The following is a 14,160-nucleotide window of genomic DNA, read 5'->3' as shown; positions in this document are numbered from 1 at the left end:
AAAGATAATTCCCTTTAGAACTTTTATTCCTTGATCTATAATAAAGGGAAGGAGAGGGAAATAATGAGCTAACTCTCAATATGAGGCTAGGCATGTATACGAAGGCCTAGAATTGGAGAAAAATAGTGGGACTTTTAGCACACCAAGAGTCTGGTGTTAAATGGAAAGAACAAATCTGTGCAGAAGCCAGCAAAAATCTCAGCCATTGTAGAGTTAGGAGAGGGAGAGAAAAGGAGTTTTACTTGCTGTACCAGTACTGAGCTATAATTTAAAATAGTTGTATTCAAGACAGTGCTTTATGATAAGCCCTTTGGGGAATAACATCACGTGCAAACCATTGAGCATTCAGTGGTTACATTTTGTTGATGTGAAGAGCTGCTGACATTCTAGACCGATTAGCCACAAAATGAAGAGCACCATTTATCCCTGGGATCATACACCAGAGCCAAGCAGGCAGAGCAGCGTGGCCAGATGGCAGAGAGACTGGAACAGCAGCAAGGAGTGAACCCTTTCTTAGGATTGCCTCAGCATTGTTTTCAACAACCCATATTTCAGAAGATAAGTGGTGCACAAGGCAATCTCACAACAATTTGTTTGTACTTGCAAAATCTGTATTCTATTTCACCGTAGAAGCTGCCTTCAGCTTTGAAGCACTGGCAACAAAACAGGCCACAAGCTTCTCTGTGGTACACAGGCACGAGGGAGGGGGAGAGGGGGACAGGCAGGGAGAGGATTGGAAAGCAGCTTATCTAGGTTTAGTATGACAATTACTTTTACTTCAGGGCAGATTGTAGAGTGTGAATTAAAACAAAACCGAAGACGCTCCAGAGCATGATGGCTGACAAGAGGCATGACATACTTACAAAAAGAAAGAAAAAGAATAAGAATCAGGAGAAGTCCCAAGAAGTACTGACATTTCTAGGTTCCAGTTTCCTAGCTTTAAAAAGGGTTAAAGGGGTAATAATGTCCACTACAGTAGAGAAGTACTATGTAAAATCATAATTTTTCATGAGCTTTCTATGATGTGCAATAAAATTTGCACCCCAAATTAAACCAGAATGAATAGCTTTGCTCTGTGGGCAATATCCACTTGCAAATGCACAATCCTGTAATTAAAAATTGTATCACAAGTGGGCAAAAAAGTGAGATTTTATAGATACGGTTAATCCTAATGTTTCGTCGTTTTTGAATGTTAGTCTCAAATGCTGCTATCTACACTTCTGAGTAAAAGTTACATGCACACAACTTACATGAACAGATATATGTTGGTAGTGAAAGGAACATTCCTAAAGAGTTACAGCTGCACAATCTGGATAAAAATGGGACAGGATAAGGACAGCTATTGGTCAACTCCAACTCCTTCGTGTACTAAAATTCTATTGACTAAAATGGATAACATACAAGCTGCTTATGACATCACTACCAATTTACTTGAGAACAAATATTAATGTAGTAAGAATTGTTGACCAAATCCTACTAAAGTGTAAGTGTAGACGTCTGTAACTATTGGTAGATACCCCATCAGGTCCTGGGATCTGATTTACAAGGAAAAGTAGATTCCTCTAACAATGTCAGCATCTGGAATGTTTTGCTGAAAATTAAATGGCAGCAATGTGAAAAAGAACTAAAACTGAATATTAGGTACTGAGTTCACTCTTCTACTACAACACAGGTGCAGTAATCCTGATTCTGTATTCCAGAAGTGAAGATGCACAGGTAGATGCACAATAGAATGAGTATTTCCAAACTATGGAGTAGGTTCAGGAATTTGGCTGCATGTGTTTCCCTGGAACACCTGCATTATCCCTTGATTAAAATGACATCACTCATTAAGCAGCATTCTGAAAAAGCTTCATGTTTTGAACTGCAGTGTTTGTGATGCTTTCCCATCCACAGCATAGTTTCCTTTCACAAACAAGCAAGGGAAGCACAGCCTAGATGATACCCCTGGGAAATGGAGGGCACCATCCTCTGAAACAATTTTAAGAGTTACCAGCAGTTTGCAATAAAACTGAGAGGGCACCCCAGCTGAGGTCATGCAGAAGCCAATCATTAATGAAATTTTATTTGACAGCTATATTACCTGCTTGGATGATGAAGTAACAAGAATTTCTATAAGTCACAGTTTACTTTTGGGGAAGGCAAACACTTTGAAGGGCAAGATTCAAAACTATCTCACTTTGGAGAAAATAACAAAATGAAAATAACTACACTCAGGAAGGCATAATCAAATGCAGAGATGATAAGTATGCTTTCCATGGAATAAATGACTGGATGTTTTTCACAGGTTTACAGCAACCATGAAATTTGTACAAATAAGGCAATGCTGTTGTGAAAAGAACTACTGAAGGTATCACACTACAGCACAGTCTGCACCAAGGCAGCCAAGGGCTGCGGTTGGAACACTCAGCCTAGATTCAGTACATCTGGGCAGCCTCATCAGCCTAGTGCCACCTGATATGGCACTCAGGTGTCTTGAAACTCAGAGAAAAGGAGTACTTTTTTTCCTTTGTAGTCTTTGAAGAAAAGAGTAGCTCTGCAAAACTGTCTCTTTGACAAATGAGTTCAGTTTAAGGAAGAAGATTTAAAATTGGTAAAAGGTAAGCAATAAAAGAATGGACTGTGATGGAAGTCTATGTTAGGCAAAGAGGAAAGAGGTGAGAGTAGAAGTTTTGCAAAGAACTAGAAGTGGTGGCCTACTAGGACTGGATGCTTTCAAAACTCCTATTTACATGGACTATTTGTGACAGGATATCTCTGTAATAAAGGGAGGATAATTATTCTGCTCTACTTGGTACTGATGAATCCTCCAGCTGAAATATGGTCTGGTCTCTGGCAATGAACTGTAAAGTACACAAATGGGAGAGATTCCAGAGGATTGCAAGAAGACTAAGAGACTTAATCTATAGGAAAGGCTGAATTGCTATCCTTATCCCTATTAAAGAGAGAGGACCAGGAGGAAGAAATGCAAGTATCTCAAAATGTCCACAGGGAGCTGTGACTAAGACTGGAATATACTGATTACACATACTAAAGACTTATATTAGACACTAGGGAAACCAAGCTTGAAAGAGTAACTAAGCACTCAGGTGACATAGCTAGAAAAACCAGAATTCCTGCCGTTGGAGAGTTCTGAGTGCTTTAGGTGAAAATCAGCTAAGCAGTCACCTAGCAGTACTTAACCCTAATGCAAGTGCAAAAGAATAATCCTGATGCTCCTTCCAGCTCTACACATCTGTGTAGTCTAAAGCTTAACATATTTCACATTACTACATGAGAAAGTAACACTTAAACGGGTCTTAAGAAAATTCTGCTGTCCAACAGTCACCCTAAAGAAACTCTAACTTAGATGTAGACTCTCAGTGTAAGTAAAAGACCTTGCCTAAAAAACTCATACCGACAGGTGTGTTGACAAAACTAAAGGAAAGCCACTCATGAACCCGAAGACCCAGTTAGGGGTTGACATTTTAATCACCCAGTCTGTACTACTAAGGTGCTCTGAGGAAAGACTAAAGGAGTCAGCCCTGTGTACTGCTCTTACTCTCACAAACCAGGCCCCACAATCTGGGGGAGTCAGAGGTGGAAATTTGGTCAGATTTTCTTCTGTATTAAAGAAAAAACTTCCCATGATACTTCCTAAACAAGAAGATTGGAAAATAAGATGCTTGGAATAACTAAAATCACAGTGCTTTGCAAAGGATTTAAGAGAGCTAGCAACTCTACCAAACTTAATTTCTGTACTGAAAATGTTGCAAGTTACCATGTAAGTTAAAACCTACTTCCCCCACAGGAAGATGTTTTCTCATCCTAAAACTAAAATCATAAATTTTTAAAGCAAGGCTAAAACAAACTTAGCAAATATGCTGCGTAAGAGGCCAGACTAAAGGATTAAATCCTGTAGAAAATTGTCCAAAGCCAAGAATTCCTATGTTTCAGCAACACTCTCTTTACTCACCAGTAAAAAAATAAGCATTTGGGGTTTTAGTTTGGCCTTACTGATAATTAAACACATAAGCATTTAATAATATTAAACAATAGGCTTGAAACAGCAAGAAATTGCTTTTCACAAAGCACAACACTGAACTGGGAAATAGATTGCCAGAGGCCTTTCTGAACACCAAGCCTACTTACTGTCATAAAATACAAGATGTACAGAGAGGGGAGTGAGTGTGACCACTGATGGTTATTTAGCACTACGGTTCTGAAATGAAGCCTAGCTCAGGAAGTTTCTAAATCCATGCATGATCTAGAATACGATACAGCAAAAAGGGTACTTCATTCATGCTGTTACAGATCCCTGTCTAAACTAAAAGCAATGGCCTTTGCTCCTGAAAATGTTCTTCTGATTTTGCAAAGCTCCTTAAGTTTTTTTACATATATTTTAAACTTTTGAAAGTTAATCCAGTGACCTTGAACATTTTCACCAACTTCCAAAGTCTACACCCTGTTTATCTTTTTTTTTCCTGTCATATATTCACCTTGAACTCCAAGCCAAATCATTGAAAAGCCACCACTCAATCTGTCTAGTGTGCTTTATTTGGCTCTGAAAGAGGTTTCAAAACAATTTTATGAATCTTTTTGTCTGTTAGAGAGAGTATCTGACACAGTAATATATTTTGTGCCAAAGCCCTATTTAAAACCATAGCTTTGGACTGATCTTATAAATCACTTATATTCATCTCCAAAGAACTTAAGATTGTGACTTTTCTAAAACCAAGAAGACCAAACTTAGGACATCATTTGCAGGCAGTATTTTTAAAAACCACAGGCTTCACAATTTCTTATCAACTGTTCGGGTACTTAATTTCAAGAAAAAGAAAATTTACGGATAGAAATCAGCTAAATGTGAACTAGATTTTAGCAACATGGGAGTGCCCAGTGTTCCTTTCAACAGAGCACGTCCTTTAGCAGTAAATGTGGTATTTGTAACTCATTTCACTATTTTTCAGTAAACTGCAGACACCTTTGCTTCTAACAAATTTGTCTTACAAATTTGAACTTACTGCTCCAAATAAGTACAAAAAGATGAAAAGATACGTTTATACTGAATATCAATTTTTGATGAACTACAGAACAGACAAGAAGGGGCTGAGGACAAGCTCCACAGCCCCATCTGTTGGCTAATGAAGCTCCCAAAGCCATCTACCAGCCCCTAGCCAATAAGGAAGTGGAAACAGTTCGTTTTTTGGATAAAATTCCTGGTTTTACCATCACGGATCTATGGTATCCGTGCACCAGTAGCAAGTTTTACTACCTAAGCACATAATAACTGAGTTTCTAACACACTTCTGTGATTTTTAAGTAATTTTAAATAAGAACAGCAAGGCAATCTGCATAATGCTGTTTGTTTGAGCAAGGTTGAGACTGGCTTGCTTGCATTTTCATTCAGAGATAAATGGCCTATAGTGAAATTGCAGTGTTTAAGACGTGTCCCTTGACTTTTAAACCCAAGCTGAAATGACTTTCTTTTAAAGCCCAGGGCTTGAATGTCCATCTTTTAAAGGCATCTACTGTAGTTTGTAAGTGACAAATGTTCTACAGACATCTGCCTACAGGGGAGGTGGTTGAAAGGAAAAGGGTGTCAGACAACTCAAATCTAACACAAAGCACACACATGAAAATTAATCAGTGTTGAGAAATACTACTGCTAGCCTTCTTTGTTAAATTATCAGGAGATGCTTCCATGCGCTGCCAGCGTGTGGGGGGAAGTGTTTTGATGCTGCACTCCTGTAGGAAGTACATTATCTCAGAGTAAACTGCAGCTGTGCTAACAAATTCAAATCAAACAGCACTCAAGGTTACACAAAAAAAAAAGTTTAAAATATTCTGGAATATGAGACCCATCTACTTGCTCCCTTAAGTTAGGCCGCATACTTGCTGAGTCAAAATCTAATCCCCTACCCACAAAGATAACTGCTACTTCTAGTATATGATAAGCAAATATATGGTCATTCAAACCGTAATGGCAGTTAAAACTCTGTCATGGTCCCACTGAAATTTGGGTATCCTGCACTAAAATTTGGTTATCCAAAATAAAGTTTCAGACTAATTGCTGTCTCTTAGAAGCTCTTTAGAGGAAAGAGAATTCATGAAGAATCTTAGTAATGCAGAATCATCTGACTCCATTATGTTCTTTTCAGTCCAAAAATACACTTTCCTTTCAAAGGACAGAATTCTATTCCTGCTCAGGCCACATTCATAATGAGCAATCTGCAGGACCTTTAAAAAGACAGTGGCTGCTGGGCAGTTTTGCTCATTCATAGCTTTCCATCCTATTATTCAAAAGTCCATAAAATAAATGGACTCCCTACCTCTTATCTACAAACCTTCAGGTCTCCTTTGGTCAATTAAGTACTTTTCCTGCAAGAAGAGCTACAGAACAAGACCCCTTTATGCTGGAAACAATGTATGTATACTAGGCTGGGGGGAATGGCTCTCTAGCTGAGATCTTTGGGACTTGGTAGAAAAGAAGCAAAGGGCAAGAGAGCTACTGTGTGTTTAGATCACAAGCTGAAAAGACCAAAACAGACAAATGAAATGTGTAAGGAAAGATGGAAAGGGAAGAGTCATGACAGGTCATGGATCACGTAGTGTTCCACTTCTTCCATCCTATCTCTGACAAACTTGATTTAAATAGACTCCACACCCATATCATAGGGACGTGCCAGAAAACAATGGAAATCTAAGCAGTGACATGGTAGACACGCTTCTTAGTCAAACTCATTGTTCAAAATAACTGAGGATCATTATAGTCCACTCTCTGATATGGTGCAAATATATCCTACAGATGTCAAACTCAACAGAACAGAATTTTAGCATGTAAAAAAAAGCACGGCATTGCCCTGTTAACTACCTACTTATGGTATTTACAGACAACAATTGCTGAAAAAATTATTAACACTGAGTAAAACTAGCAATATGATAGAGTCTTCTCTATGTTGCTTTAGAATTAAGGTGCAGCCCTGGGTGAGGTGTGTGTGTGGAATCAGGATCCCACAAATGATGTTTTAAAAGTACCACAGAGGTGAGAAAGTAGATGCATTTCCAGATTAGTTGTTGGAAAAATATAGAACTCATGAATGTCTGTTAAGGTGTAGCTGAGAATTTTCCCAATTTTTCAGAGTTGTTCTTTAAATGTATTTTTATATAGTTCTATTTTTTAATACACTTAGAGTGGAGAACTATTCTCAGCTTTTGTATGATATACCAACTCCCCCTCAGTACTCTGAAAACCTTTGTGAGGGTTTTTTCCAGCAGTGAGGGGATTCTGCTCTTTTCCTCAGAGAAAGCACTTGTATTAGCTATCAAGGAACAGCAGAGGCCCTACAAGAGCAGCAGTGTACCCTGACAAGCAAGAGACAAGGTTCAGATGATGATGCTTGTTCTTCAACTGCCCTGTTGGAAATGCCTTGTGTGCGCTTCATTCAACTCACGGACAGAACACTACATTATTTGAAAACAATCTATCAGGTATCACACCAAGGTACTTAACTTACCCCTCCCATTGTAATGCCATCGATAAGTGCCACATATGGCTTCTTGCAAGTCCCTGTAAGAAATGTAAAGAAAAACAATCATCCATCTTTTTCAGGAGTGGACCTGTGACTAGCTGCCACATGACACGTTACCCTATGTCTTACTTCAGCAAGAGCAGCAGAAAATAAATGGTAATTTAAACAGTAATCATGTTATCAACTTACAATGAAGGTACCACATCAAGTTCTTAAGAAATGAAAAGAAACACTAGTTTCTGATTTACTGGATTGTGAGTGTTGTAAGAGAACATTATACAACTATCAAATGTCAGACTGGTTGTTGTGTGAGTACCTGACAGTTCAGCCATCATAAAGAGCTTTGCCTGATGTTGGGACACAGCAGATGGCCTTTCACCCCCTCTCACAGTCTGGATTAACAACAGCACAAGGTGTGTGCCAGCCCTTCAGTGCTTTACTACAAAGCCAGATGTATGGGCAGGTTCCAGTCACAATGTGACTATAAACTAATGCAATGCAGGCATGCTCTGTCATGCCAGCTCTTGCATACAACCCTGAATGTGGTGCAGGCAGGTTCAGATGACAATGTCCTGAACTACCAGCTCCATCTGTTGGGGCCTTCAGAAGGCATAAAACTAAAGCCCCAATGCTTTCCATTACTATTCACGGAAAGATTCAGAGCTTCACTGTGAATGAAACAGCTGCCTTGTATTCAGTGTTTTCAGGTCAGACTTACAGTCCAGAAAGACTGCCGATACAGGTATCCCCCGCAACCACGTTGTGAATTTTTCTGTAACAACTATATAGAGCTTTGTTTAAAAAAAACCCTGTTTTTAAAAGGCAGTTCAATCCTTCAAATGAGTAGGTAGAAAATGTTAAGAGAATTGTATTTTGAACTTTGTTCTTAGATGAACATACAAGCTAATGCATGAGCGGTAGATGCTACTCCTTGAACTAAGTTTCTGTAGTGAAAGCCTTTCCCATTGCCAAGGCTGTGAAAGCAGCTCCCTGCTGTATTTTTAGGTTGTAAAATGGAAGATATAAATAAATCTTTTTAGCAGAAAACTCAGTCTTAAAGGAATACAATCATACTAAAGCTATCAAAAATCTAGGTTTTGTAATTAGATGCATTATAGATATTGAACACCTAATGAAAAAAAAAGAAAACAGACTTTTACGTACCCTTGCAACAGAATCATCATCAAGTTCAACTGGCAAGGTAATACTATTTTTCTCCAACTATGTGAAACCTTAAACTACTTTTTCATTTTGTATTGGTGAAGAAAAGAAAGGTACATCACAAGCATGCTCAGTCTAGAAAAACTGTCAAACAAAGTAAAAACAACTTTTTAGGAATTACTCTAATAGCTGTGCTCTTCTGTCAATGTAAGCAACACCTTCACCTGTCCTCCTGTAGTGACTAACACTGGATACAATATTTTAAAACTCAAACTGTATTCAATTAAAATATGTTTGGAGTATTTTCTTCTCACCAAAACCTTCAACTCTTGACTTTTACCCTAAAGAATTAATATCCATTTTTAATATGCTTTACTCCAGTAAACATCACCCAGTGTCTTTGCCATTCTTTGCAATAAACTAAGGCAGCTCACTCCTGAGTTATGCAGCCCTAGTCCTTCATGCAGTCTATTTAAATGGAAAGACTTAATATAATTTGATCTTCGGCTTTCTGACTGAATATTAATGATTTTCACACATCTATTTTTACCTCAGGTCTTCTTTGAAGCAGATCAATGATACTTAGGGCAGAACTGCAGTGTCTGCAGCTAAAGCTAATTCTTCCACAGAGGAAATAGAACTAACCAGAACAATGGGATGGGATAAAGCAGCTGTCACAGTAACTTAAACAAAAGAAACACATTCTCCATGCAAGGTATAAAAATGAGATATGTTACATTACTGGTATTGAACTCAGTAAAAAAAAAATTACTACTTCTCTGATGTTACCACAGTCTTTAATAGATTATCAAAGAGATAAGTTTACATTTGAAGCCAGCGTTACGAAAACTGTACTGTTTCAGAATTGCTATTAACATACCAATGGCATTGTTCAGTCTATATTCTCCTCTGAAGAAATCTTGTGACAGTTCATCTCCAACTTTCCCCGCTTCTGTGATGGCTTAAGAGAAATAAAAATTCTGAAGATAACTGTAAGTTTAATAGAAAATAAAGTAAAAGAAAATAATGTCACCCAAGTTGGGTCTTTTCCTACACCAAAGAGAGAGCAACTTAATCCTGCTTTATTATATTTGAGAAAATTTGCTCAAATTTAAATACGAATGTTAAGTCTCAAACTGTATTTAATCGTATTTTGCTGGAGACTTTGTCACATACATGTGAGAGTATGGTCCATTTTTGAACCCCTCCTAATGTCAAGTACTCATTTGTGATATTTTTTCATACCAACATTTAGAACAGTCACTTAAAACTGATTATACTGAAGACTCTAAATACTAAAAATGAGAAACCAATTAGAGCATGACATAATCTAACAATAACCTGTGCTGCTTGTTTACCGACAGTTTACAACAACTGCTAATTTTGACACTTTGGAGATTTCCTGCAGATCATAGCTAAAAAATAATCACAGATACACTGATCCCTCTTGTCAGATCTGTATCTAGCCATCCAAAACATCAGACACAAATTATCCAATACTATCAGAGCTACGTGTTAGGACCGCTCAAATTTCTTGTAAAGAAGCTGTCAGTAATGAAAATCTGGGAAGAGAAAGGTAGAGACAAGAACCCCCTCTTCCCTGGAATGACTGGCTGCTATTATCAGTTATTCATAAAAATGTAATTTTTTCACTTTTATACAATGTCCTGACAGTTGTCTCTTGACAAATACCTTAAACAGCATCTGCACATGAAGGTGTCATAAGAGTCAGCACAACTGATCTCTTACTGTTGTGTAGCAAGCTTTTTTTGCCCAAGTCACAGTAAACAAAGGAGATCAACACAAAGTAGTAACTGGGAAAGACATCAAATATTTAAGAGAGTATAGTCCTTACCTCTGATGTCACCCCCAGCACAAAAAGCTTTTCCTCCAGTTCCCTTTATAATTATGAGAAAAGTTTCAGGATCTTGTTCCCACGTCTAAAAAGAAATAAATATTTCCACAGAGAACTTAAAATCTGTGCAAATAATGCTTCCTCTGCATAGTGTCTATAATTTTTACTTTACTTTTTCAAAAAGCAAATCAAACTGTATTTTTAAATAGTTTGTCTTAAGAGCTAAGTGTCTTTCTTCCACTTCTGCATCCTATTCAACCATGAGAGCAGAGATCAGCAGAGCTGCCTCACATATTTCAGAAAAACACCTCTGCACAGCTCCCAGCCTCTGGGGAAAGGCAGCATACCACAAAACAGGGCCTGACAGAAATCCCAATGGGAAAACTGCGGGGGCAGAAAGGTGGGAATATGGAAGACATATAGTAACAGTGTCTCTATCCAAATCATGGAAGTTGTGTAAACCTAAGATGTCTGGCAAAGAAATCAGCATTTAAATTGTCAGTGGATTTTGTCAAAATGACTGCAGTCGACACTAATGAAGGAATGGATCGAATCCATTTGTCCATGTATGTTTTGATAGTTACAAAGACTATGGGCTTTGGATTTTTTTTCTTTAATTAAATACACTTGCACCTGACTTCAGCAGTGGTGCACCTGTAAGAGAAAAAGATGCCTTTTTCAGGCATTCCACCCTTCCTCTGAAATTATGTTTACGTGTCCCTTAATCAAGTAAGTGTACCCAGATAAAAGAGGGACACGGTATTTCTGTATGCCAGCAACTGCACTTAAAACTTTAAGGTTATGCTTCAAATAAAGCCTGGTACCCAGTACTACAAATTAAGTATTTCTTTCTTTACATGTTCTTCAAAGAATGCACAAATTTGCAACACAACCATCTACCAAAATACCAAAAGGCATCAGACAATTATCCAAAAACTACTGGCATCTAATGAATTTTACTCTGTGCACATGATAAATAGTATCATTAAATTAAAAGGAACTACTTTCATGCTTAAAATCTCATGGTACTTCACTAGCTTGTAGAAACAGTGACTGTAAATCCATGAGTTCTCATTTAAGGAACGACACTGACAGCCCCCTGCTTCCCAGTGGCTGGTATCTTCAGCCATGCAGCCTCCCCACAAAACATGCACTCCATCAAGAGGCAACACCACTGGACAGTTTGAAATCTGTGCATGCCAACTGATGAGGTGGGTGTTGCCAAAAGGAACATACAAATGCTGAGCACTGCTTGCTCTTAATTCAGTCCTGGTATTAACACGGATGTCCATTTACCTATGGAGATGCTAAATTTAACTCTGACAGCTTGTTTCTTTGACCTGTCTTCTCCTCTTTCTAACTTGCTTGAAACAGCCTGGTTTTTCCCATGGTATAAATCTGAGCCCATTGTACTCACACAAACTTTCATTCTTTAAATCAGTACACTAAGAAGTGTCTAACTGCACTTCAAAATCGGTTTCAAATAACATATGTATAGTGGATGGGTAGAAATGGAGCTACTAACCTTTATTTGAGGATAAATTTGTTGGATCATAGACAGATTTAGCGCATTGAGAGCCTTGGGTCTATTCAAAGTTATTATTCCTGCACCTCCTTTCTTTTCCAACAACACTTCTGCTGTCAAATCTGTTTGCTTAGACATTTTCTGTGCAGGCAAAAACAAATAAATAAAGCAAACGTCATCAGTTGGATAACTTGAGTAACATATTTACAAAAGTGTTTATGGAAATTTATTCTCAAAACACACTATTTAGGATCACAAAACAAACATGCATTCTGGAATTGTATGCTAAGTTTTTCCCACTGTACTTCTATTTGCATTTACTAAACAATTCTTTGGAAACTACTTTATGTTTGAGTCCTTCGAAGTTAGAAACCTCAGACAGGTTTTCAGACTACACATTGTTTCACAGTAATATTCTGAGTTCACTTAAATAAAATTTACAACAGAAACACACACACACACAAAAAAAAACCCCAAACACCAAAAACCAAAATCAAACAAACAAACAAAGAATTCCGCATCCTACTAATAAAACACAAACCCATGGTTCCTTAAAACTGACATTCTGAAAATACTTGCAACAATTAGAAAAACGTCAGTTCCATATATCCTTACTGGTAGTTTGACACTGCAAACCCAAATATACATCCTGCTTTGTCTTTAAGTAACTTTTAACATTACAGAACAAATCCCCTGAACTTTTTTCTCACTCACAGTAGGCTGATATTTAAGGAATTTATGGAGGCCAACATAGAAACTATCTATAAAGGTAAGTAAAGCCAAAAAAATTAAGCTTTAATTTACAGTAGAATAAAAACTTGTAACAAAGTGCTCAAAGATGTGAGCAATACTATGCCTGAGCAATAAATGGCAGTGTTCAGAACCACTGTGTGCAGACACATTAGAAGCTGCATGTGCTGTGTGTCTCAGGGGAGCTAAAGAGTCCTGGAAGCTTCCAACTCAGTCAAACATGATGCTCTCCTTACCAAATGTTGTAATATTACTTGCAGTCTGTTGAGTGCCTTTAGCCTGAAAAAGAAGTATTAAAAAGAGCTAAAACCATAAATGAGCCACACCATTCCCCAAATATCTGACAGCTGGGTTAAGCAAAGCAATGGCAGAAAAATTTCTGAACACTACTGTTTTACGTTCTCCTGTTTAAATTAAATTAGGGCACAGTTTTGTTATCGAAACAGTTGGAAATTCTTTGCTTACTAGTAAATACACAGCAGACACCAGTGTCAGCTACTAATGTTTTCAAGTTAGGAGAACCTGGAAATACCAGGATAGAGAGATTGAGGGGTATGACTGACACTTTGTGTTTTGAAGATTTACAACCTTTGTGCGGGCGTGTTTAAATACTGACTTTAAATTAAAAAAAAAAAAAAGAAAGTCTTGTCAAAAACTTCGTGTATTTCCGAAAGCTTCCATGACACCAACCTGCCCTCGTGTATACGTACTTATTACATACATTTACACAGAGTTTATGTAAGAGCTCGCCCAGTGCTCGTGCTGCTGTGGGCGACAGAAGAGACCCACGCTGTCAAACTTTGCGAACACGTCACTCGTTTTGAGTAACGAGGCTATTATTTATTTACGGCCACTGAGGAAGGCTGTGCTGGCCAGACACCAGAGAGCTCGAAGGAGAAACTTCACCTTTCAGCTACTTCAGCGCACACACCCAGTCAACTACATGTTACACATTAGTTACGCGGCATACTACGCTATTTTTTAATCACAGGCTCGCTCCTGAAGGTGAAAGTTAGTGAAGGCCTGGCTGATGTAGGCCCAGATTATAACTCGCAGCAGCTGCGGGGCTGCGATCCCCGGCCGGCCCGGGCCGCCGCTCCCCCTCGCTCCCCGCCGCCACTTGAGCCCCTCAGGGCGGCCCCGTTACCTGGGCAGCGCCCGCAGCGCCCGGCCCGCCATGGCGGCAACCCGCTCCCTCACCGGCTCCGGCCCCGGCGCCGCACGGCACCGCGCGCATGCGCGGGGCTCTGAGGGGCCAGCGGCGGCACCGGCACCGGCACCGGCTCCCACACGCCGTGGGCCGGCTGCCAGCTCGCTCCCAAGAGCAGCCCTTTTCTATTAACGAAGGCAGATTTCTT

The 14,160-nt window shown here is 38.9% G+C and overlaps 1 protein-coding gene across 2 annotated transcripts in view; it reads right to left on the bottom strand.

The window, feature by feature from the left end:
* The window catches only part of HIBCH (3-hydroxyisobutyryl-CoA hydrolase), a 40,186-nt gene that overhangs the window by 25,890 nt on the left and 136 nt on the right, over positions 1 to 14,160 (bottom strand). Inside the window, exons 1-6 of one of the 2 annotated variants that reach the window (XM_010406515.4) lie at positions 13,950 to 14,030; positions 13,039 to 13,081; positions 12,053 to 12,193; positions 10,528 to 10,612; positions 9,553 to 9,633; positions 7,497 to 7,549 (exon numbers count right to left, since the gene is read on the bottom strand). In XM_010406515.4, the coding sequence (XP_010404817.2) occupies positions 7,497 to 7,549; positions 9,553 to 9,633; positions 10,528 to 10,612; positions 12,053 to 12,193; positions 13,039 to 13,081; positions 13,950 to 13,981 (435 nt within the window). In that variant the 5' untranslated portion in view covers positions 13,982 to 14,030. Of the gene's footprint in view, positions 1 to 7,496; positions 7,550 to 9,552; positions 9,634 to 10,527; positions 10,613 to 12,052; positions 12,194 to 13,038; positions 13,082 to 13,949; positions 14,031 to 14,160 lie in introns of those variants that run through there. The other variant, XM_010406514.4, reaches the window with a different exon arrangement.

This window comes from Corvus cornix, chromosome 7 (genome assembly GCF_000738735.6).
Source record: "Corvus cornix cornix isolate S_Up_H32 chromosome 7, ASM73873v5, whole genome shotgun sequence".
NCBI classification, from domain to species: domain Eukaryota; kingdom Metazoa; phylum Chordata; class Aves; order Passeriformes; family Corvidae; genus Corvus; species Corvus cornix.
This window is presented reverse-complemented; position numbering and strand designations above follow the sequence as displayed.